The following is a 26,313-nucleotide window of genomic DNA, read 5'->3' on the forward strand; positions in this document are numbered from 1 at the left end:
AGAGTACTGAAGGTCTGAGTTTACCTCTATTTTGGATGCATTTTGTCGCTTTGTTTGTCTCAAAATGCATTCGCTCTTCGAGTTGTTAAGTTTTTTTTATCGAGTTGTTAAGTTTTGCTTATTGAGTTGTTAAGTTTTGTTTATCGAGTTGTTGCTCGTTGCTTATCGAGTTGTAAACCTGCTAAGGTTTTGTTGTTTCTTAGTGAGTTAAGTTGTTTAGTTCGTTGTGTCAGTTCACTACCTGACTTGGTCATACACGAGGTTCAATTTCCATTCAATTCCATTTTTCTGTAAAATGATGCGATGCGATGCTAAGAATACAAGTACAACACTTTTGAACAAAAAGTCATTTTCATTCCATCATAGCTTCTTTTCACAAACATTTTACAAAAGAGTACAAGTTTTGGAGAAAATAAAACTATCTAAGCTGTACAATATGCTACAACTACATGTAAAATGGAAAATAAAGCAGGAACATCTGCTTCAGTGCCATCAAGCTCAAGACCGAGAGGCCCTCTTCACCCTCTTCGGCTGAGTAGCCTCCGCACCACCATCGTCAGCATCTTCATCTGAATCAGAGCCACCATCCTCGGAAGCCTCCTCGGTGTCGCCTCCGCCCTCCGAACCGGAACTAGAGTCATCATCCCTGCCTACAGATGTCTCTGACTGTGGATGTGCTGACTCCTCCTCCTCGCTAGGCTCCTCGGCATAACTGACAGGTGCTCTGCGTCCCCCCCGGCTGCATGCTGATACTCTTTTCCTAGCTGCTCGAGAAGGCCTGGATGGCCCAGTCTGCAGAGGTGGGACCTGAAAAGGACAGTTTGAATGCATCAGCCAGTATGTATATCAGATGCAGATGCGAGAATGATACATAGAGTGGGTGCGTGCAGATATAGTGTGTGAATGTGATGTGTCAGATGTGCTCTACACATGCAATGAATGAATGCAGTGAAATGTTCGATTTCCATATGTCATCAAAAGTATGATAAATGCAAGGAAATTGAAAGTAGCCGAACGCCGGAGGCATGCAGCATCGTCTCCCTCCGCAGAACCATGCCCTCGAGTGAAGCCACCACTCCGAGTAACCCCTCAGTATACTCCTTGGGAGACTGCAGACATAAGTTCAAGTCATCAGTAAATGAATAAATGTCTAAATATCTGAGTGATAAATGAAAACTGTAAAACATACCGGTGGTGAGTCAGGGTCACTGACGTATCGATGGTCAGGCATCAGAGGCTCTAGTGGAATCTGGTATGGTGTCCCATATTGCCAGCCTGTCAGCCCGGTCGGAAGATCTGGCCATCCAGCATACTGCTAAGTCGAGGGCATCCCTCCAGTCCCGACTCTCAATGTGCCAGCCCCGCTAGTCGATGGAATGTCTCCAGCTCAGGCGCGACTCGAAGAAGGCATGTCGGTAGCTCTCCTCCTGGGGGTATGTACACCTGACAGTGGAGGCATCAGGTACGTGTGGCGATATGTCGCATAATCCCCCTTCTCAAGGAAAAGGAACGCGTCAATACTCAACATAAGGTCCTCTACCTTCTGGGGTGTGAGATCTCCTGCGGACCGCATCTCTGGTGGACGCAGTAAGGAAATGTCTTGAGCGGAGTTGCCCATTGTCTGGCACATGAAGTGCTCTCCGAGAAACCAGGCCCTGTCGACCGGTCCCTCAAACAAGACCTTATATCGGGAGGAGCCCCATGCCCCAGCAAACAAAAATCGAGGATACCCTGGCATTTCGATCTAAGGCTGCCAGGACACCTGTGGGTAACTAGTGCATAAATTGATTAGATGTCATAAATATGCAAGATGAATCAAAGATGAAAGCATGATGAACTGAGAGTTCTGAATCACCTCCGTCACCTGTACAGTATCGAAGAATTGCCGGAGGTAGAGTAGAGTCTGCCGAGGCCTGGGCCGGCACCGACCCTCAAATTTGTGTGAGTAGGGAATCTCAAGAAGTGCCTCGACCTCGAGCTCAGGGGCCAATGTCGGGAAATAGGCATAAACCCATAGCTGTGGAAGACAAGACAGTGGCTGTCAGAATACAGAATGTTGAGTGCAGAATGCTGTGTGCAATGTGCAGAATACAGAATGTGTAGAAAATGCAGAATGCTGAGTGCAGAATGTACAGTACAAAAATATAATGTGTGCCGTGTGTAGCATTTAGATAATGAAAAGTAGAAATGTAAATCAAGAAGGCAGAATGTACCTCCCAGGCTCGCGAGTAGCCACCTACTATGGTTCCCTTCTCTCGGGAAGTCGCGCTCATGTAGCAGTAAAGGGTAGCGAGGCTAGCGCCATCCCAATCATACTGACTGAACTGTGATAGGTCTACCAAAGCACTGAGCAGATAAAGCCCAACTGTGTTTCCCCTGTCGGAGAAAAGTGTGGTCCCGAGGAGGAACATCAAAAATTCCCGGGCATACTGCTGTATGGCCTTAATGGTCACGGGCGTAGTCTCCGTGTACTGCTCGGAGAACCAGGTGTACCTGACCCTGCCTGATGATCGGTCGATCGGCGGATGGGCTCCAAGCAGATAAATCCAAGCAGCCTCCCACTCACCTATATCTGCATCGTATGGGATCGGTCGGTCTTCCACGTCAAGGCCCGTCAGCATAGAGAAGTCATATGGGGTCATCGTCATGTCCTCGGTAGCTGAAAAATGGAAGGAGTTGGTGATGTCCCACCATCTCTCTACAAGTGCCCCCAAGAGGGTCCTACTCACAGGATGACGTGATAATTTCGCACAGAAAGAGCCAAATCCTGCCTTTTCCACGATGTGGCGAACAGCATCTGGGAGCTCCATGTACCACTCCCTCGCAATAATAGGTCTGTAACCCCGTGTGAAATAGGAGGACACCTACATTCAGAATGAATAAATGTATTCAGTTTTAGATTGAAATGTATGAGTTATGTGTTCAGAATGAAAAGTGTGAGCTTTGTGTTCAGAATGAAATGTATGAGCTGTGTGTTCAGAATGAAATGTATGAGCTGTGTGTTCAGAATAAAAGTACGAGCTGTGTGTTCAGAATAAAAGTATGAGCCGTGTGTTCAAATTGAAAAATGTGAGCCGTGTGTCAAAAATGAAAAAATATGAGCTGCGTGCCAATGAAAAAGTGTACTGCGTTATGGACTGTGTGTTCAGATTGAGTAGTGTGCTATAAAATCGAATACCGTGTTATGAACTGCGTGTTCAGATTGAGCGGTGTGCTTTGTTATGAAAAAGTGTACTGCGTTATGGATTGTGTGTTTAGATTGAATAGTGTACTATAAAACCAAATACCGTGTTATGAACTGCGTGTTCAGATTGAGCGGTGTGCTATGTTATGAAAAAGTATACTGTATTATGAACTGCGTGTTCAGATTGAGCGGTGTGCTATGTTATGAAAAAGTATACTGCGTTATGGACTGTGTATTTAGATTGAGCAGTGCGCTATAAAATCGAATACCGTGTTATGAACTGCGTGTTTAGATTGAGCGGTGTGCTATGTTATGAAAAAGTGTACTGTGTTATGGACTGTGTGTTCTGATTGAGCAGTGCGCTATAAAACCGAATACCGTGTTATGAACCACGTGTTTAGATTAAGCGGTGTGCTATGTTATGAAAAAGTGTACTGCGTTATGGACTGTGTGTCCAGATTGAGCAGTGTGCTATAAAACCGAATACCGTGTTATGAACCGCGTGTTCAGATTGAGCGGTGTGCTATGTTATGAAAAAGTGTACTGCGTTATGGACTGTGCGTCCAGATTGAGCAGTGTGCTATAAAGTATATCGCGTTATGAATTGTGTGTTCAGATTGAGCGGTGTGCTAAGTTAATAAATCGAATACTGTGTTATGGACTGCGTGTTCAGACTGAGCAGTTTGCTATAAAATTGTATATTGTGTTATGAACTGCGTGTTCAGATTGAGCGGTGTGCTAAGTCAATAAATTGAATACTGTGTTATGGACTGCGTGTTTAGATTGAGCAGTGTGCTATAAAGTATCATGTTATAAACTGTGTGTTCAGATTGAGTGGTGTGCTGTGTTCAGACTAAACATAATGCTGTGTTATGAACTGTGTGTTCAGATCAAGCAGTGTTATGAGCTGTGTGTTCAGATCAAACAGTGTTATGAGCTGTGTGCCCAAATGTGCTGTATGCCCAAATGAGCTGTGTACCCAAAAGAGTTGTGTACAAAGTGAACAAGGTTTTGTGTTAAGAGCTGTGTGCCAAATGAGCAAAGTGTTATGTTGAGAACTGTGTGCCAAATGAATCGGATGCTGGGAGCAGAAGTACTGTGTATGTGAATGTGTTCAGAACGAGAAGATGAAATACATCGCAGAAAACTAAAGTAAAGTACGCACCTCATGCGCGTGATGAGATAGGTGGGACTCAGGCTCTGGTAGCAACAAGTCTGGGGGCGCCCGTCGCGCGAGGTCTGTGAAATGGTGGAAGGTACTTAGAGGAAGGATATGCTCCTGCGGGTTGTACTCCTCCGGGTCGAACGGCCGTATCCTCGGAAGCAATGGTATGATGTCAGGCTCGTCCTCTGCATATGGAGACCCCCCGCCATATGGAATATCGTCGGCCATCTGAACAAATTTGCAAGATGATGCAAAAACGAGTGAAATGAGCCAAAATTGCAAAATGTCAACAAAAGTCAATTCTAGGGAAGAGAAAAAGTCAACAAAAGTCAACGCCCAAGAAAAGGTGCTAAACTTTGAGACAAACTTACCTCAAGTGGTGGAAATGGAGAAAGAAGCTCCAAAAACAAATTCTAATCGGTACAAAACGAAGAGAATCGAAAGTTTTCGCGAAACAACTTCGCGTGGGGCGCTGGAAAACGTGTATAAAGTGCAGATCTGAGAGAGAAACGGGTCTAGGGAGGAAGAGAAGCTGATTTTGGCCTTGGAGGTGTGAGCAAAACTGATTTGGGTAAGTATACTTAAAGAACCGAAGCTAAAAGACCAACTGCCTCGAAATTTGGTAAACAGGTCGGCCAGCCAATTTTTATGGTCGGCCGACCACTTTTATGTGCAACAACTAGTCGGCCACTTGTATAACTGGTCGGCCATTCTCCTAGTTGATCTTTAGGGCTCTATTGTTCTCCCTGTGTCTTTTGGTGGTGATTGGAGTCCTCGGTTTTCGGGAAAGTGCAAGAAAAGTACACTTTTGGGCGTGAAATTGTCTCTGCGGGAACTTCAAATTCAAGTCTTCGATGCGTGACTCATTGTTACTCGTCAAGAGCAAGGTGTATCCTTTTTGAGTACGTTGCGACCCTTTTGAGAGGTAAATCAGAGGTTCCGGTTAAATTGCCCCCTTTAAGGCTTATACTTCTTTATTCAACATTCTGTTTCGAACATGCTATCGAAGTAGCACTTCTCTCGCATTGTTATGCACACTTTCCTCTCTTGCTTTTGTTATGCACACCACTTGTTGCTTTGTTATGCGTTCACTACTTGTATTGTTACGCTCGTTTTACTTATATTGCTATGCGTACTTCCGTCGCATTATTATGCACCCGCACTTTTCACCTGCATTGTTATGCATTCTTCACTTGCGTTGCCACGCATATTTCGTCTGTTTGTTATACACTCTTTTTGTGGCATTGTTATGCATGCCTCACTGCATTGTTGTGCTTGTTTTTCTCGCATTGTTATGCGTCACACTTAGGTTGCATTGTCTTGCACCCCTTTCCGCATTGTTATGCGTCACACTTAGGTTGCCTTGTCATGCATCCCTTCCGCATTGTTATGCGTCACACTTAGGTTGCATTGTCTTACATCCCTTTCGCATTGTTATGCGTCGCACTTAGGTTGCATTGTTATGCACCCCTCCACTTGCGTTGTCACGCACTTATCACTTGCATTGCTATGCATGTTTCTAACGATATTGTGCCTGTTGAGTTTCTTTCTTTTGCAAGCACGATATTGTATGTACGGTTCATTTGAAGCTGGCGTGATCAGACGAAACTGACGGTATTGTATTCTCCGTGTGAGACGTAGCGAGAATTGTATAATTCTCTTACATCCTTTCTACATGTAATGTAGTTTGATTTGTATTCACTTGCTTAAACTGTTGCATTTATTGTGTATAATTGCTTCGTTACAGCTTTCTTTGCATGATCATAAGTTATGTTCGGCATCATGCATGTCATTTGCATCTTGCCCCTGCCTGTGGGCACATCTCTTTGTTATCTTGCCTGTTTGTCTAAGTCTTCGGCCTTGTCAAAAATGGATCGTCTCTGGGCTTTGACACTCACTCCCGTCACTTATGACTTCTGAGTTCTGTCAAAGAGGGGCAACTGTAGACACCCCATTTTTGACCGACCTTAAGACTTAGACGTCATCGATTGGACGTTTGGTGATAGCGCATGTTGTGCTCATTTCGAGTTTCCGGAGTTTTGGTCGAGTGCCTTGCCTCCGGGCCTCCGAACTCTTTGTGCTTCGGCACGGTTTGTGGACCAAGTCTGGTTTTCCTTGCCTGAGAGAGGGAGAGGTCTTGTAGACCACTCTTTTGTGGTCGTAGACCACTTTTTGTGGTTGTAGGCCATTTTTCCCATTTGAAGACTAGTTTTCGATTTTCGGAGCCTTCGGCCGCGCGCCTTGTCTCGGTACCGCTTAACGTTCTCCGTTTGGCGTGGTTTTTGAACCACAACTTGTTTCCTTGGCCTATAGGGCCACTGTGGTTTGGGAGACCACTTTTGTGGTCGTAAACCACATTTGGTGCTTGTTAGCTAGTTTTCGAGGCTCCCGGCTGCGCGCTTTGCCTCCTGAACTTTCGTCTTGCATCCGTTTTGGTTGGTTTTTGGTACAAACCTTTTTTTCCTTGTTTGGAAGGTGGTACAAGGGTGGGAGACCAATATTTCCCCTTGGAGACCACTTTCCTCCTGCCAGCCAATTTTCTGGTCTGACAACTAGTCTCCCTGATCTTGGGACCATCAAAAGTGGTCGGCCACCACACCATTTGTTTGTGTTCATCCTCTGGACTCTCTCCCACCTTGGCCGACTAGTTGTTGTTCTGGGAGACCTGTGGCTGGCCGACCATAAAAAGTAGCTGGCTGACCATTTATCTGGTCGACCACTTTTTATCACCTTTCTGGAGATATTTTCCTCCAGCTACAGCTGGAGGGCACTAGAGCCATCCTCCATACACATGTATGGAGGGATTGTCTTGGCCCTTAGCTTCTTGGAGATGCTTTACCTTTTTGTTTCTATAAGAGGGAGGCTCCTCCTCCCTCCTCTAGGTTCAGAAAAATTGCCTTAAGAGTTATAGATATAGTTTTGTATCTATCTTGCCCTTTACTTCATTTTTGTGCTTCAAAAGTGTAGATTTGTCATACTTTTGTACACAAACACGCACTCAAACACTTTGCTTGTGTTGCTGAGGCTTCTTGAGGTTGTTTTTGAAGTTCTTGGGCTGGTTTGAGCTCAAAGAGGTTGCTGGAGTTGCAGTAGTAAAGAAGGTCTTCAAGGGTGAGTCTTTAACCCTTAAATCCCCCATTCTTGCTTAAGCTTTTAGCCCTTCTTGCATACTTTTTAAAGCTTAACTCTTAACTAGAAAAAGTTCTATTTTTGTGTTCTTAAAATGTTTGTTTAAGGTCACTTTTTTGTTGGGGGTGATCTACCCCCTCTTAGGCCTTGTTAGGCCTTATTTTGAGCCATCCCTTTAGGCTCTTGTTGTAGCCTTTTCATGACCTTTCTACCACTGAAATCCAGAGGATTTTCAGTGGTGGACAGGTGGTTTTGGGGTCTTAAATAGGAGAGGGTCATCCCCTCTCCTTGTATTTTGAATACTTGCCATATATGCCTCATGTTTGAGCATGTGTTTTAAGCTTGTGTTGGCTTGTTCTTAGCATGTATTTGTGGTTATTTTGCTGAGGCTTACCACTTTTTTTGCTTGGTTTGGTCATCCCTTGCATGTATAATACACTTGTAGTGTAAATCACACAAACTAGTCTTGTATGCTTCATGAAGTAGCATGTCATTCTAGCTTATGTTGAGTCCATTTCAGCGTGTTCTTGTGCTTATTTTACCATGTCATACCTTTGTTAGGGTTTGGTTTGGTTGGCCTTTGCATGCTCCTTGCACTTGTAGTGCAATTCCATGAAATAGCCTAACATGCATCATGCCTTGACATGTCATTCTAGCATGCTTTTGGCTTAACTTCATGAAGCTTTTGTCCATGTTTTAACATGCTTTAGCTCTGATTTTGGTTGTTTTGGCCATGCATGACTTGCTTTATATAGCTATAGTGCATTCTAGCTTGTTAGCTTTGTGCATTGAGCCCGCTAGCATGCTTTAGTTGGACTATTTGAATGATTTGGAATCACTTGTTATGTTATTTCAGTCCATGTTTCATTCTCATGCACTTGCATTTGCCACTTATTCAATGCGTTGGAGGGTTTGCCCCTTTATGCCTTAACATGAACCATTGCGTATGCCTTAGCTTGCGAGCCATCATTTCAATGTGTTTTTTGGGGTTATTATGCCATGATATAGCTCTAACTTTTTTTTCTTAAGTCATTCCATGCTTGGTCTTAATAGGTGTAGTGTAATCCACCTTATTTGCCTTGAATGCATCATGCCTTATGCCCCTCATGCTAGCTTATTTTGGCTTCCTTCCATGCATGTTTTAGACTTATTTTAACATATTCTAGGACTGTTTTGGGTTGTCTTGATCACATGCTTCATGTCTTGCATACTTGTAGTACAAGTGCTCATGCTTGCTTCAAGCTTTGAGCACCATTGCATGCTTCATTAATGTAATGTACATGATTTGGCATCATCTGACATAACATTTCAAAGCTTTTAGCATTGCCATGTTCCCACTTCATTCACTCTTTAAGTGTCTTTGAGTGTTGTGCATTGTTACCTAGTTTATGGCTTAGCTTGTATGCTTGCATGCCTAGGTCTTTGAGCCTCATCTCAGCATGTTTAGGTCTTTGTTTTGACCTACTTGAGCTATGTCCATGATTAGTTCAATAATTTGTGCCATGTATTGCATGCCCTTTGTGTAGTCCCTTTAATGGCTTTTTGCCGTAGGCCCTCTTGCATGCTTTACTTGTGTTGTTTGAATGATTTGGCATCATTTCTTACTTGTTTTCAGTGCACTTAGTGTTGTTACACTTCCACTTTTATCACTCCTTGAGCCTTCTTGAGGGTTGTGCTCTTAGGCCTACTTGGTTGGCCAATGCATTGTGCATGCATGCCTTGTCTTTTGGTGCCTTTGTTTTGGTGTTATGGCCACTAATTTGGGCATGGCTGAGGCCTATCCATTTTGGTTTAAATCCATTGTGCATTGTGTATGCCATGTAGTTCATAGCATTGAATATGCCATGTTGCTTACATGACTAATTTAGCATTGCGTATGCCATGTTCATCGCATTGTGTATGCTAGTTACCATTTGCATTGCATATGCTAGTTGTCATGAGCATTGTGTATGCCACGTAGTTCATAGCATTGTGTATGCTAGTATGCTAATTGCATGTTTGCACACTTGTCACTTGCTTGATTGCATGCTTAAGTTGTATTGCATTAAGTTGCATGCTTGAGTCGGATTGTGTTTGCCATGCTGGTGTTGCATTGTGTTTGGAATAGGTGTTAGTCCAAACACGGGAAAAGAGGGACGTTTTATACTTAGAGTGATGAAATGTGCCTCGATTCTCGGTCGCCGACGCTCTTGATCATACATGATAGAGTTTAGGCTTTATGTGTTTACTTGTGCATTCATTTTACATTGAATTGTGCAACTTTGCCTCTCGGCCATCAAGCATTAAAATGTGCGATTGGTGGCCCAGGGTCAAGAATCACACTCCCTTGAGTTCATGACATGATAGGGAGAGTGGTTGTGCACACATATCTTGCAAGTACATTGCTATGCCCTTTCTTGCTCTCTGTCGCAACAAATTGCAGTTCAGCAGCAACAACTGGTTGGCCAGCCAGAAAAACTAGTTGGCCGACCACTTTTTCTAGCTTTCAACAAAGAAAGTGTTCGGCAGGTGGCTGTAGAGACCAAAAGTGGTCGGCCACCCTCCCACAGGACTCCCAAGGTGAAGTTTTAGCTTTCTGGAGCTTGGTGCAATGTTCTGAGAACAAATGAAAACAGAGCAAATCGGGGGCATCGCATTGGATTTCCAAACGAGGCGACCGGGCATGCATGCATTCCTTTCCATCTGAAGCTCCTGCTTTTACTGCTTTACTTAGCTAATGTGTTTAGCCAGTTTACGCTTTGGTTTGTGCGTTTAATAGTTAATGCATTAGCTATTTCAATTTGTTTTGTAATAATTAGATAACTAGGAGTAGGTAATTAATTGTGTTGTAATAATTAGTTTAATTAGCTTAGATTAGCTAATTAGCTTCTTATTCGGTCCCTCCGTCGAGAGGGTGCATTGTTGTAATAAGCATACGTGTGTGTGATGCATGTCTTCCAACCCCCATTTCTTTCTCCCTTTTACTTAACCGCTTACGATGGTTTAGTTTTAGGGCATATTTCATTTAGCATATGTTATGCTTGCATGCGTGCATCCATTCATCTGTACTGCATGCACCGGGCTCGGCGCATCATACTGACTGCATTGTATTTAAATTCCAAGTTGAATACATGTATCAAGTTGCATTTCACATGACATTCTAGGTAGCCGTGCCTATTTTAGTTCCATTCTCGCATGTGCTGCATTAGCCATTTTAACATAAACCAGGATCATGCATGATTTCTAACTAGTTCTCTGTTTTCGCTCAGAGTACGCTGTGAGTGTTTACGCTTTAGCATACTGCATGTGTGTTAATGTTGCCATGAAAGCATGCTTGCCATGAGGCTAACTGCTTATTTGTTTAAACTGCCTGAATGCCTGTGGGTGAATGTTGGATTACTTGAATTGGAACAATTCATTAAAATCCTCGATTTAGCCTACTTGCGAGTAGCAAACTCCAAACCATTTTCACAAACAAACATGCAATATTTTGTTCCAACTTAGGCGATCTAGTTTATACTTGTATGTTGTGCGCATCACATAGTAATTCTAGGTTAAATAAACGGAATAAGAGCACATGTGTTTTCAAAAACAAAATATCATGCTTAGTACAGGCCGATCTTTGATCGGGCGAGCGGGTGTGCTCATTGCATGACCTTCCCCTCTCGTACCCAAGTTCCCGAGCTGAGGCAACTTTGGTGATGATGGACACATGGCCTTAGGCACGAGTCAGGGTTTCGTAAATTCCCCCAAAATAAAATATTTAGGTGGCGACTCCGTATCTGGCAAAGCAGTCCATGTTTGGCACTTCTTTCTAAAAAATCAGTTTTCCAAAAATGATTTGCCGGATTTGGACTCTTTGGTCATTTATCGGTCTTACATCGCACATTGTAAGATTAGATTCAGAACCGTGACATTGAGTCTGAACTGTAGTAGCTCAGAACAAAATGAGATCTAGCGCCATCGTGAGCGCGGATATCGGGGAGTTCCCGGGAGCGTGCTACACAACCCAAACCCGCCCCTAGAGGTTTGGATCGTAACTGGCCAATAATCATGAGATTACCTATGACCTCAGATAGAAATCAAATCACATTTAATTATATGGGGGCTAGAAGCGGAAGCAGAATTATAAAATTTGTCCAATGAGCTTGTGCATAATTGGCATGAGCAAAAACATTCTAAATGTTAATAATTCACATCCATACATATACAAAAAGATCTCACATGTCCACAATCATTCACAAGTTATTATCATACAAAACCAAAGACCTTTGCATAGACACTGTCATACATGACCAACAAAAACAAAAGGAACAAAAGCCTCAATCGGGAGGCGCTTCAAGGTTGAGTTCACAAAATTTAATAAACTTTGAACTCCTCTAAAGCTGGTATCCTGCTGCTTACCTACATACAAATATAATGGAGTGAGCTAAATCCCAGTGAATAACATCAGAGTAAAGAGGTTATAAATAAAATCATTATAATCTTATTCAGCGGAATGACCTCAGGACCAATATCTAACAGAACGACCTTTGGTCCATCATGAACAGAAATATAGAACATAACATATCACACTTGGTGGAACAACCTTGGCTCCAAATCATTGCAACTGTATAATGACCATTTGGTCAACTCATAACAGATATTCAGACTTATCAGATATTCAGATAATCAAATAATCAGAATGACCTTAGGTCTATCCTATCAGCTACACTGAATGACCTTTTGCCCATTTCAATTGCACAGAATGACCTTGGGTCCATCACATGCTTTCATGTTTGTCAACCACATTTACGGATCTTTTATGAATCAAACAGATAGAAGGCTCATTCATAACACAAAATCATAAGTTCGGAAAACTTACCACATTAGTATCACTTAGAAAATAAAGTACATGAAAATATCTTTACTAAAATATTATTCACAGTGATTTAGTTGCTAACTGTAGCTTGCTTTTCGTGCTCCTTTCGGAAATGACTAGCTCTATAGTTCGGACTCCCGTGATCCTAAATCTGATTTCACAAGTGCAATATGAAATAGTGAAAACACAAAAAGAGTCCAAATCTGGAAATTCTTTTGGAAAATCGATGTTTGAATCAAATGCCAAAAATGGATTGCTTTGCCAGATTACAAAGTCGCCACCTAAATATTTTTGAGAAATTTAGGAAACCTGAGACTCGTGCCAAAGGCCATTAGTTCGTTATCACCAAAGTGTCTCGGCTCGGAAACATAGGTACGAGAGAGGAAGGTCAAGAATTGAGCACCCCACTCGCCTGATCAAAAATCGGCCTCTACTAATTATGATGTGATTTTTATTTACATTACACGCTCTTGTTCCAGTTATTAGACTAATATTACTATGTGGTGCACATAAGTATAGACTAATTTGCAAAGGCTGGAACATTTGATTTCATGTTTGTTTGAAAATTATTTTTTATACTCGTCACTTGAAAAGGTGAGTTTGTACATTAATCAATTTGTCCTAATTTTGGCAATTAGCCCCCATCCACAGGCATTCAAGTAAGTATATCATTTAAGCAATTAGCCTTATGGAAATATGCTTGATATGGAAACACAAACATTTGATGCAAGATGCTAAAGCTCAAAATTGCTCACCTAGTACTCTGAGCCAAAACAAAGCAAAAGAATTAGAAAATATGCATGGTCCTAACTAATGCAATATGACTAAATGCAACGCACACGTTATATAATTTTAATAGGCTCGGCTATGAACATGGCATATGATTCCATTCAAGACATGTGATGAATCACGTATTCAAGCATTGAATTTTAAACATTTGGTTAGTATGATGAGCTGAACCTTGGATGCATGCAAGATAATGGATGCAAAACATAAGATGCTAATTTGAAAAATGATGTTCTAGACTAACCATCGTAAGTAAATAAGTAAAAGGGAGAAAGACGTGGGGTTGGAAGACATACAACTTATTACATGTTAGCCCTCGCACAAGAGGGTCCGAATGAGTGTTTGAATGTCCGACTTTAAACGAATTATTACAAAGCCAAGTGAATGGATAAATAACTAACTAGCTAAGCTATAATTAACTATCTAACGAATAAGCTAACTATCTAACGAATCATTGCTACAACAATATCAATTATGATGATGATAATTACAACATTATTTAGATCATTAATTTACAATTTACAATGGAAGCACAAGGATGGCATGCTCGTAGCGGTTTCAGAAGTAACTCTGTCTGCCTTCCTTGGAATTTGCCCTATTTCACCTTCAGTCACTGCCCTCTGCTTCTGCCAAACACACTGCCTTACCAAACATTGATGGCTGGCCAGCCCCCAATGAAGCTCGGTCGGGCCCAAATTAGGCCGGACGTGCCTTAATTTCATGCAAAATCCTATTTTTGTGCTCTGAAGTGAAAATAGTGCAGATAGAGTTATTTTGAACTGTGTTTGTCCTTTCTAGTCTTCTCTCTCATGGTAAGCCACAAGAAAAGAACGAAGTCATTTCCAAAACCGTCAATGAGCAAATTGATGGCTTGATGAGTTAGGGCATGATTTTGGACAAAAATTAATGAATGCAATGAATCAATAACCACCCCTCTCTCCTATCATGGAGTAAGCTCAAAGAGGGAGGCAGGAGCGCTTCAAGGCCCATTGAAACATCATGAATTGATGTAAGACAACCATTGACACAATAGACTCGACATAACGTTCGGCTGAATCCAAGTAATACAACTCATTTTCTTTATGTGGATAGGTTCATTTTAGCAATTTTTAGAGCATTCCATTTTTTAGTCCATTAAATCCAAGGTGATGATTATGTCCACTAAACAAGAGGCATGTCAAACGGGAAGTGATTCTCAACATGAAAGAGAGACTATGCCGTTGGCGATGAACCTCCGTAGAGATTAAGCCAATAAGCATAGATCTCTAGCTCATGTTTTGAATTACCATCAATCGGTTGAAACAACTCTCAAATGAAAGAAATGGATGATAGGTTGCTTGTTAAAATGAGGTTCTTAAACATGGAAATTAAATAAAGAAAGGCCAAGAACAACATACAACAAGTTATATATGCGAACATATGAGACAACAAGAAAACTAATCAAAGCATGAATTAATTAAACAACCTAGGACAGCCCCAAAATAGCCCTCAATGGGTGAAAAACAGTGGCTCAAAGTGCATAAAAAAGCCCAAAAAACTAAGCAACAAAGAAAGAAAATAAGGCTAGTAAGCAAGAACAAGGAGAGGTGGCTAACCCCTCCACTTTTGAAACCTCAAAGCATGATTTTTAACCTCTTTTAAACTTTGAAAATCAATTTAGAAAACAAAGAAAAAGGTGTAAAAACAAGGGTTTGAGCCATAGGTGAAGGTGTAACAAAGAGTGTTAACTTTTTCTACCCATTGGTAGCTATCCAAACCCAAGCTTAGACACTTGAAAAAGGATCAAAACAATACAAAAGTACAAGAACTAGATAGCAAGAGATAGCGAAGAGAGCAAGAGAAGAGATAGTAAGCTTATCCCTCTCAAGAAAGGTAAGCTCTTTGTTTGTGAATCAAATTTGGTCCAAACACACTCTCAAGCTTGAATTGTGATGCTCAAGGCTCAACCAAGGTTCCAAGGCTAAGGTGTGAAGGCGTATATGGTGTATGGATATAGGTTAAAGGTGGTAAGCTTGCTCAAAGGTTGCTTGTATAATAAGAAGGAACTCTCAAAAAGATATATAAGCTTTTTAGAATTTGTTCATCCCTCAAAACAGGGATACAACTCCGTTTTTATAGAATTAGAGCAAAAGAGGTCTTAAATATCTTCAAAAATAGATAGCTGGTGGGCTCCCACCTAGAATAGTGTTTCTCGCTCCGAATGAGGCACGACCGGGCCTTAATGTGATCCCTTGTCTCTCTCCTTCAGACTCAGCATAGGGTGGCACATTGTGTAAAATGGATTTCTGAGGCATAAATAGTGGGAATATGGAAGGTTTGAGATTGTTTTGGAGCTTAAACATAGCCCCGTCGTTGAGACCTCGAATCACGTACAACACCACTTTCATCATCGAGTGTACTAGGCAAAGCGCACGAGCCTTGGGGGTGGTCAAAAATGGGGTGTCTACAGTTGCCCCTCTTTGACAGAGCTCGAAGTCATAAAGTGACGTGAGTGAATGTCAAGGCCCAGAGATAAGCCATTTTGACAAGGCCGTAAGGCTTAGGCAAGAAATCAAGACATCAATGCAAAGATTGAACTCAAGGGAAAAAATGCAAAAACAAAATTCTGCAAACAACCTATGATCATGCAATGAAACACCAATGAAACAATGCAATGAAACATTCGAATGTAAATGAAGCAATGCTACAATCTAAACAAGAACGTAGTATTTGAATGAAAATGTAAATCAAAGCAAAATAAACCCCGCCGTTTCTCACATAGAAAGAAGTGAATAAACAGGCACGTCTCACGTGGAAAGGACAAAGAAAGCACAAACCAAACTACATCTCACGTAAAAGAAAATAGACCTAACTACACCTCACATAGGAAGGGTGAAAAAGATATAAGCCAGACTACATTGCACGTGGAGTGGGCAAAACGCTCCATGCCAAACCGCGTCTCACACAAAGAGGGCGGAGGGTGGTGTAAACCCCAGGCGAACCTAACATTTTAACCAAGTAACTCGAGATTTTAATGTGTCTCACACGAAAAGAGGAAAAGCGGTGTAAACAAATAGGCGCACCTTTCGTTTTTAACCAAGGTAAACAATTCTCACGCGTCACACGCGAGAGAAGGAAAGGTGGTGTGAACAACAGGTGCATCCATTATTTTTAATCGAGATAAACAATCCTCACGTATCGCACGCGAGAGGAGGAAATGTGGTATGAACATTGGGACACGCCCAATGTTTTTAACTGAGGCAAATAATGCTAATGCGTCGAATGCGATAGGAGGAGAAGTGGTGTGAAAAAACAGGCACACCTATTATTTTTGACTAGGGTAAACAATCCTAACACGTCGCATGCGATAGAAGGAGAAGTGGTGTGAACAAACAGGTGCACCTATTATTTTTAACTAGGGTAAACGATCCGAACGCGTCGCACGTGATAGGAGGAGAGGTGGTGTGAATAAACAGGTGCACCTGTTGTTTTTAAGTAGGGTAAACAATCCTAACACGTCGCACGCGATAGGAGGAGAGGTGGCGTGAACAAATAGGCGCACCTATTATTTTTAACCATGGTAAACAATCCTAGCGCATCACACGTGATAGGAGGAGAAGTGGTGTGAACAAACAGGTGCACTAGTTGTTTTTAACCAGGGTAAACAATGCTAACGCGTCGTACGCCATAGGAGGAGAAGTGGTGTGAACAAATAGGCGCACCTATTATTTTTAACTGAATTGGACAATCTTAACGTGTCTCATACGAGAGGAGGAGGATGGTGTGAACACTGGGCACACTCGATGTTGTTAACTGAGATAAACAATCCTCACACAACGCACGCAAGAGGAGGAGATCAGAATAATGCATAAGCAACCAAATTTAGAAGCAGACAAACTCTGAAGTGAAATTATCTCATTCTCGGGAAGGCCTCGGAAGTGAAGCCATAAGGCTTACGGAGATAACTCAAGTCAAGATGCAACGCATTAACATGAATTAGAGAAGTGACAAAGAAGTGAACACGAATTCTACACAAAGAGACATAAAATCAAAACAATCAAAGCAACGTAGTAAGGTGAAAGACAATTTGCCAATGTGTTAAAATAATGGGCTTTAATTTGAACACACTGCATTCCAATTTGATGGTAAAATGGATGATGATTTTACTGTGGCGCAAATGATTTTGTCTGGAACTCCGCTGAATGCACACAATATCGTGTGTTATGAAATAAAAGAACGAATTAAAGTAACAAATCATGAAGTCATGCAATAGAACAAAATAGAATGAATGCAATGCCTCTATTTTCCCTTTCCTTATCTTTTTATATCTTTGCTTCTATTCCCTTCCTTCTTTATTTTGATTTTTTCCTTTTTTTGATCTCTTTGTTTTTTTCTCTTCTTCTTCATTGTTTTTCTGTTTGCTTTTGTTTATTTTTCAGATTAAAACTTCATAATACAAGAAATAAAGTAAAATAAAAAAATAAACTAAATTCACATTAAGAGCCGGTCGGGACTCAATGAAGCACGACCAGGCTTCAATAAAGCCGACCGGGCCTTGATAGTCTCAAGGGCAGTTTCTGGCATCCCGTGAGCCATGGTTGTTTTAAACCAACTTAACCCTTATTTTGTCACACACTTCCATCCGAAACTCCCTCTCTTCTTTCTCTAATTTACTTTCTTTCAAGGTTTCCCCTTTCCTTGAGTTACTCGACAACCCTCACAATTTTTCCTTTGAAACCCCGTTCCCTCTATATTTTGAACCGAACAAATCTTGATTTAGTGGAGTTTGAGTTTTTCCTTTGATTTCTCTCACATTTGGCCACACCTTTCTTGTTTTCCCCTTTGATTTTTTACCTCCTCTTTACTTTCTCTTTTCTAGGGTTTGGATTTGGGGTTTTTACCCATTTTCACCCATCCCCTCACTTTTTCTTCAATTTTTTTCACTCTCTCTATGTGGCTAGTGACGAGGTTCCCATCCCAAACCCTGCCATTGGTATTGAGGCTATCTTAGGTGTGGATATAGAGGCCGAGGACATTTTCGTGGTGCCTCCTCTCGTTGATAGGCCATTTGATGCGGCCACCTACCAACCACGTATACATGCTCCGCTCCCAGGCGGTATTTTGAGATTTGAGGGCCTCATCCCAAGGATAGATGAGTACATCCTACTGTGAGAACCCACGGGGCACTTGTCTGCCGATGCCTCCACGGTAAGCAACTTTCCCTTTGTTTTGTACACATGTTGAATCTCATAAGCAGACCACTGATTAATGCTACATACACTCCCCATTTATAGGTGATATATAGGAGGATTGGTGGCTTTGGATCCATATCCAGCCCCCGGCGCTGGTATGAGAGGCTTTCCATAGAGGTCCACACACTGGTTGATGCTGCCGATTTTGGGCCCTTCTGTTCAGGGCTCATACGGATGAGGGCTGAGTCATTATACAGGGCCATGGTAGAGAGGTGGTGGGACACTATGGACTCGTTCCACTTCTCATCGATCGGGGATTTGACTCTGTCCCTGTACGATTTTGCGATGCTCACTGGCCTGTGGGTTAGGGTTGGCGGCCCGATCTTATGTGATCCTGATATGACGCAGTGGTGAGTCGCATAGTGTCAGCTCCTTGAGGTGATCCCAGACACCACCAGTCACGGGATGGTGAGGTATAGTTGGTTCTTTGATCAATTCTTCAATTTTAACCCGCTACTCCAGATGAGGTCGCCCAGTATACCTGCGACTTCCTTATGTATCTCCTCAGTGCTACCTTATTTGCGAATAGGGAAAATACCGTGGGGTTATATCTTTTGGGGCCCTGGTGCACCTACCACAGGTGACAGAGTATGATTGGGGTGGCGCCGGCTTGCCCACCTTATACTGCTATATGAACTCCATATCCGGCTGCAAGGTGGATTCACTGGGTGGCTACTGGAGAGTTTGGGAGGTACACCTCACACTTACTTTTTTGGTGCAGCTTTACATTTTTTTCAATTTTGCATTTCCTGCTCATCTTTGCTTTGTATTTCCTGTTTATCTGCTCATTTACTTCATCTATCTTTTTCTGCTTGCAGCTATAGGCTTACACATATTTCACCTCTCTAGCTTCGGTTCCGGTGAGGCCGATTGAGTTGTCAATACCCTGCTCCCGATACTACAACTCCTGATTCGAGCGCCGCCGCCGCGTAGACTACTGCTGTTATTCTCAAACTATTGCTATTTCCATACTGCACTGTTTTCATACTGTACTATTTTCACTGCACTATTTTTGCACTGCATTGTTGTTCTCATATATTTCTTCTTAAATGGTTGTTTCCATATTGTGTTTCCATACTACTTAGATCCTTAGCATTTGACATCTGCTTCCACAGGTTGACTGGCACCCCTTGGTGGGTATCCCTCAGACAGCAAGGGTGACCTAGGTTGTTGCATGGCACACCTTTACCATGCAGATTCTGTTTGAGGGCCCCTCTGGCTTAGCTTCTTACCTGGGGGAGAGGTTCATCCGCCAGACATGAGGGGGAGCGGATTCAGACATTCCACATCCTCCTCCTCTTGGCTTGAGGGTAGTGGATGATCTTCATGACAGTCCTCAGATTGACCTCCTGATGTTGGGAGAGGATGGTGACCGGCATCATGAGCCTGGCAACTTCACCACTTTCTTATAGACTTGGGTGATGGCGCCTCTTACCCATGGCATGGCCCATGCTATTCTAGAGGTTGCTGCTGTTGCTGCTAGAGGCGCTCTCTCCAGCGCTCCCACTCCCGGGTTTCTTGTGATTCCGATTAAGGTTGTATACATGCGGCTAGATGGGTGATCGAGCAGATCTCTCTTGAGCATATTGAGGAGAAGAATCACAGATTGGTGATGGCTCCTGGTGTCGAGCAGGTACACACTTCTTCCTATTTTTGCCCATTGTGTTACTTTATGTTTTCACTGCCCTCTATCATTTCTGTCCACTGTTCTCAAATCCTCTTTCCTTTTACAGGTACCCATGGCATATGCTGATGACATTCTCCGGATGATTGACCGACTACTTCTAATGGTACAGAGGAGACAGACTGTTCTGGCCACTCATGGGATTGAGGTACGCTTTTGCTCCCTAGTTTATAGTCATGACAGTCCTGCTCATAACTTTATTGGCCTATTCTGATATCTATACTCCCCCTCTCTCTTTTCACCTTGAGCTAGCACCAATTGCACCTGTAGGACCTTTTCTAGCTAGGAGACAGAGACGGGGCCTAGTGAGGGATAAAGGAGGAGCTGACTGGGAGAGAGCCAGAGTGAGGCAACGCTCACCTCCCGAGGAGTCCTTTGTGGAGTACACGACTTCTGAGGAGGAGGGGGGAGGCAGTTGACATGCAGTCTAGCATCCCAGCGATAACAGCAATGCACCGCCTCCGCAGCCGAGAAGGAAGAGAGTGAGGATGGGTTACTGTTGATGATGATGATTTCTTGTTTTTGTTTTGTTTGCTTTGTAATTAAAGACTAGCTTTAGATAGACCCTTTTGTTTTTGAAGGATTTTTTTGTTGCTTTGTAAAATGATGATTGGGGTTGGACCCGCTAGTTATAAAAGACAAATTTTTGAGCAATCTCCTTGTACAATATGTGATGAATGGCATGTGATGAATGGCGTAACCTTTGTATGGTAACTTCGCAGAAGGCTTAAACCAACGAATATCTGCTCTTACATTCATTCTTGAGTTGGATAGCAACCACAACCAGACAAAATGCAAAATACAACTCGATAACAGGAAAACAAAAATGAACACAACTCAAAAATACTAAAAAACATTTGGTACAAACAAAGCAAGACTTAAAACACAACCGTGGTACACTAGGACAAAGACCAGCCTTATCTGAAATTGCACTGATCTGGGCCCTCATTTAGACTCGGCTAGGCCCAAATAGGCAACGTCGGGCTTCATTGAGGCACTGTTGGGCTTAAAAAAAAAGGGTTGTTAGTGCTATCCCGCTGTTATGCACTGCTCCTTCTCAACCTCTGTAAATGGTGATCCTCTGCTATTTTTTTGGTAGAATAGAAAGTCTTTGGTATTTTTCTCTCAAGATGGAGACACTGTTCAACAATAGGATCCAAGATTGGGTAGCCACTTTGGATGGCTCGAAAAAGGTGAACTTTTGCAGTTTCAGCGTAAACGCCCTTTTTCCACTGAGCCGCACTTCTCTTTTCTTTCCATTCCTCCATGCCATTGTTCAATGTTGGAACCCGATCACTCATGTGTTTCGCTTTGGATCACAAGAGACATGTTCAAAGATCGAAGAATTTCAAGTATTGATGGAATCCTGATGCGACAAAGAAATCATGCTGCTGCCCCGTTTTGGTCATGCCCAAGCTTTGGGATGGATGTGTGGGCTAACATTACACGAGGCTCAGTCTTTGGCACATGATGGGAAGCTAGACATCCTCGGCTTAGTTCATTGATTTTCTGCTATTGGAGACAGGAGTGACCTTCTCTGGCGAGGCCATTGGCAACATGCTATTTGTTTATGCCTTCTTGCACAATTCCTCCTTACCCTTAGTTTTAGCGGAGCTAGCATCCGGTTGATTGAAGTGGCCCAATGTCAGAAAGAGGGCAAGAGTTGTATGGGTTTGGCACTAGCCAAAATCTTGACTGGCCTAGATGCTTTCCATTGGGGAGAGACTACTGGTTAGCAGGGAGTCTGCTACTTCTCCAGGTATTATTTCCTACCCTGCTAATTTATAATTCTTACATCACTCGACACTCAATCTTTGTTTTTAAATCATAACCTCTTGTTTACTTTTCTCTCATCGTACACCTCTCTATTCTTTAATCTCTCTTATTTTTTATCCCTTCCCAGGTATGGTTGATGGATAAACTGCAAGTACTGGACCTTTGCCCCGAGTACTCGGTTCGAGCTTGCTTCTTTCGGCAATGGCTAGTCGATTTCCTCTCAAAGGGGTTATGGTGTCATTGGATGTGCAGCAAATCTGCAGCTGGCATAACTTGGCATTGCCCCTGGCTTAATTTGGTTTAGATGAGCTACAACATGTCTCGGTAGCTGGGCATACAATTGATTGGCCTCACACATTGCGTGTTTTATTTCTCCTTGCGGTTTAGACCCCAGTTTGGCTATGATTAGACACGTCCAGGGTAGGAGATGGAATACCTGGCTTCATTTCTTATTCGTGGTTCACACTTGCCTCGATACCTTACTACCTAGAGGGCAAGGGAGCTTCGGGCCCCTGCCCCTGGCTTCGGTTATGCCCTTTCTGACGAGTGTTTAGCTTGGCTTGAAGACGAAGAATAAGTTGGGCCATCTTTAGCTGCGGAAACTTCCGCAGAGTGCAAGCAGGAGACATAGAGCTACCTGACTTAACTGTGCCCCTAGTTTTATTGCTTTGATCTTTCTTTTCAAGTTTTATAATGTAAAAACAGCTCTGTTAAATCAAAGAGTTAGAGAATGTACTTGTGTTGAAATCAATGTAATTAAAGTTGCGGGTACTGAAAATTTTCCTTTCGGTCCCAAAAATGGTCCAAGTTGTAAAAGGGTAAAATTTTGAAAAAAATCAGCTTTAATTAAAACTCTTCAAAACTGTTTTTGGGAATGATCACCACCTGACACACATGGAATCAACCCTCAAGATGAACAGGCCCAAATCAGAAGATCACAACTGCCTATAACTGCATCGGCCACACCGGCCCTTCTGCCAATATAAAGATCCCACAATTGAACTAATTGATAATGGAGAAAGATGACCTGATCAAATATGAATGAATAGGATAGTTGAGTTGGAGATGGTGACTGCCGAACTTTCGGATGAAGTTGCTACGTATCCCAGAGAGGGGAATCAGGCCATATATAGTTCGGTTCTGGGTCACTCGAGTATAAACTCTCTTCTTTTGTGCTCTAAGTTTTACCAAAGTCGCCTTTTAGGGTTTTCAACCTTACGAGCTCAGTTTCTCTTTATTTCTAATTCTTTTATGCTCTAACTTTTGCCTAGGTCGCCCTTTTGGGTTTTCGGCCTAGCGAGCCTCTCAAGGGTAATATTTTTTCAACTTGTCCGTATTGATTGGCTATGAAAATTCCAGGCCATCTAGGTCCATGGGAATAATCGCCGCACCTGACCAAATAGATTTGATGATATAAGGACCGGTCCAATTGGGTTTGAACTTGCCCCTAGGGTTGTGGATGGGAGCCCGGTTATCCTTTAGCACCATGTCTCCTTCTTTAAGGTTTCTGGACTTAACTTTCTTGTTTAAAGCCTTGGCAATTCGGCGTTGGCAACCTTGGACATGATACAAAGCCTTCAACCTTCTCTCATCAAACAACATTAATTCCTCAAACTCGCTCTGCTGCTAGTCCACCTCCGCTATCTGACACTCAACCATAACTCATAGCGACAGGACTTCAATTTCGATTGGAAAAACAACCTCCATCCCATAAACGAGAGAATAAGGGGTTGCCCCTACAAACGTTCAGATTGATGTTCTGTAGCCCCAAAGTGCAAATGGCAATTTATCTGGCCAATACCTGTAGGTTTCCACCATCTTCCGTAAGATATTCTTAATATTTTGGTTCATGGCCTCAACAGCTCCATTGATCTGTGGCTTGTATGTTGAAGACTTGTGGAAAGCCACACATTTCTCAAGCAGATCCAACACCTCTTGCTTGAAGTGCGAGCCATTATCTGAAATGATCTCGTTTGAGACTTCGTATCGACAGATGATATTGTTCTTGATGAACTTAGCCACATGCAACGCCTTTAGCACAGAGTAGGACTAGGCCTCCACCCATTTGGTGAAGTAGTCGATCGCTACCAAGATGAATTCATGTCCATTTGACCCTTTTGGCGTAACTATGCTGGTAACATCTATCCCTAAACAGAGAATGGCCATGGTGAAGTCATGTTGTAGAGCTTCAATGGCGGAATGATCATGTGATTGGCATGAATCTGGCATTTGTGGCAGTGCTGAACAAAACCAATACAATCCTCTTCCATGGTTGACCAGTAGTAGCCTTGTCTAAGGATTTTTCGAGCTAGCATCACACCATTCATGTGGGCTCCGCACTCACTCCCATGAATGGTCTCCATAAGATGTTTTCCTTCTTCTTCCTCAACACACAGTTTATATATTCCCAAATGGCCTCTTTTGTACAACTTGCCTCTGCAAATGATAAATTGGACGGCCAGACACTGTATCCCTCTTTTATCCTTGGCATTTGCTCCTGGTAGATATGCCTCCTTTTCTAGCAAATTCCAAATATTGTAGTACCAGGGGTTCTCGTCTGAAGCCTCATCTATCACGACAATAGTTTCATAGGCCGGCATGTACTTCTGTTCAATAATGATCAGACGCATCCTGACTCCCAATGGAATGTTTACCATTGAAGATAAAGTTTCTAGTGCGTCAGCAAACCGATTGTTCTCCCTTACTAGGTGGGTAAACGTTAGCTTTTCAAACCTCGCAATTAACATATCCAAGGCCTGATGGTAAACCTTCATTTTCTCCTCTTTAACCCGCCAATCTCTGTTGGCATGAGACATAACCAAGTTCAAATCCCCGATGACGTCCAACTTTTTTGCCCCTAGTTCTAGGGCGGCTTCTAAACTAGCAATACAGGCCTCATACTCTGCTTGAAGGCTAAGGGTATTTGGGAGTCATCGGGTGCTATCAACAACACACCGATTCCATAACCATATTGATTAGCTGCTCCGTCAAAGTACATCGTCTACGTTTTCTCATCTATTTGTAGAATATCTTCATGTGGGAAAAAGTACTCCATTGCTTCATTTCCCTCTACTGGGTGATCTACCAGGAATTCCGTTATAACTCTCCCTTTAGCCGACTTGCGTGTAACATATTTGAGATCAAATTCGGAGAGAAGGAGTAACCAACGGGCTAGCCTAGCCATAAGCACTGGTTTCACAAAGAGATATTTGATGGGATCTAATCTGGGAAGCAGAATTACTGAGTGAGCTAACAGGTAGTGCCTCAACTTTCGAGTAGCCTATACCAACGCTGGGAAAGCTTTCTCGAGGGTAGTGTAATGGGTCTTGTAATCCAGTATTTTCTTGCTCAAGTAGTAAACGGCTTTCTCCACCTTAGCCTCCGACTCTTGAGCCAACATACACCCCATGGTTGAATTCGTCACTGACAAGTACAAAATCAATGGTTTTCTCGATTATGGAGGTGATAACATAGGCGGATTCTGCAGGTATTGCTTGACCTGTTCAAAAGCAAACTGACAGTGATCATCCTTTGGAATTTCTTTCCTTTCTTCAAGAGACCAAATAGTGGTTCACAAGTCAAGGTTAGTTTTGAAATAAATTGCCTTATGAATTGCACTTTATCCAGAAAGCTGCGCACCTCCTTTTCAGTCCTTGGTGGTGGCATTTCTAAGATGGCCTTGATTTTGGAAGGATCTACCTCAATTCCTCCCTATGTAATTAGGAATCCCTGCATTTTTCCGATTGTTACGCCGAAGGTGCATTTTTGTGGGTTCAACCTCAATCTATACTCTCTGATCCGTTGAAAGAATTTCTCCAGTGCGGTGTAGTGGCCCTCTTGATCTTTGGACTTGACAATCATGTTGTCCATATACACCTCAACCTCTTTGTGGATTATGTTGTGCAGAATGGTGGTTGCAACCCTTTGATAAGTAGCTCCAGCATTCTTCAACCCAAATAGCATGACTCGATATCAGTAGGTGCCCCATGAAGTAGTGAAAGCGGTTTTCTCCCTATCCTTGGGTGCCATTAGAATCTGGTTATACCTAGAAAACCCATTCATGAATGATAACAGCACGTGGCCTGCAGTGAAGTCTACCAACTCGTCAATATGCGGCAGTGGAAAATCATCTTTCGGACTAGCCTTATTCAAATCCCTGAAGCTGACGCAGACCCTGATTCTGCCATCCTTCTTCAAAATTGGAACAATATTGGCCAACCATGTTGGATACTCAAATACAAGCAAGAACCCTGCCTCAATCTGTTTGGTAACTTCTTCCTTGATCTTCAAAGCCCAATTTGGGCGGACTCTGCACAGCTTCTGCTTAACTAGTCGGACCTCAGGGTCAAGAGGGATCCGGTGTTATACAATCTCTGAATCGATTTCAGGCATGTCTTCGTAGGACCACACGAAACCATCTTTAAAATCTTCTAATAAAGCGATTAAACGCTCGCGTTCCTCTGAAGACAACGTAAACCCGATCTGGACCAGCCAAGGATCCTCCTCAGTACCTATGTT

At 42.6% G+C, this 26,313-nt stretch overlaps 1 protein-coding gene across 1 annotated transcript; it reads right to left on the minus strand.

Annotated features, from left to right (window-relative positions):
* Window positions 1–22,702: 22,702 nt before the first annotated feature.
* Window positions 22,703–24,611, minus strand: LOC145807218 (uncharacterized). Its single transcript, XM_082905162.1, has 3 exons — window positions 24,260–24,611; window positions 23,597–23,753; window positions 22,703–22,769 (listed from the first exon to the last, which is right to left on the minus strand). Exons 1-3 carry the CDS (start codon window positions 24,609–24,611, stop codon window positions 22,703–22,705), a joined length of 576 nt encoding a protein of 191 aa, XP_082761288.1.
* Between the last annotated feature and the right edge of the window lie 1,702 nt (window positions 24,612–26,313).

The sequence above is a fragment of the Camellia sinensis genome, chromosome 14 (genome assembly GCF_055761805.1).
Source record: "Camellia sinensis isolate YWXY chromosome 14, ASM5576180v1, whole genome shotgun sequence".
Taxonomy (NCBI): Eukaryota; Viridiplantae; Streptophyta; class Magnoliopsida; order Ericales; family Theaceae; genus Camellia; species Camellia sinensis.

What these genes read in the sequence shown, in the direction of transcription:
- LOC145807218 (XM_082905162.1), bottom strand. Translation starts at nt 24,611, where the DNA reads ATGTCTCATGCCAACAGAGATTGGCGGGTTAAAGAGGAGAAAATGAAG. An exon ending in GGATAAAAGAGGGATACAGT is followed by an intron (nt 23,754 to 24,259) that starts GTCTGGCCGTCC and finishes AGATCATTTCAG; the next exon opens with ATAATGGCTCGCACTTCAAG. An exon ending in AAGATGGTGGAAACCTACAG is followed by an intron (nt 22,770 to 23,596) that starts GTATTGGCCAGA and finishes TTATATTGGCAG; the next exon opens with AAGGGCCGGTGTGGCCGATG.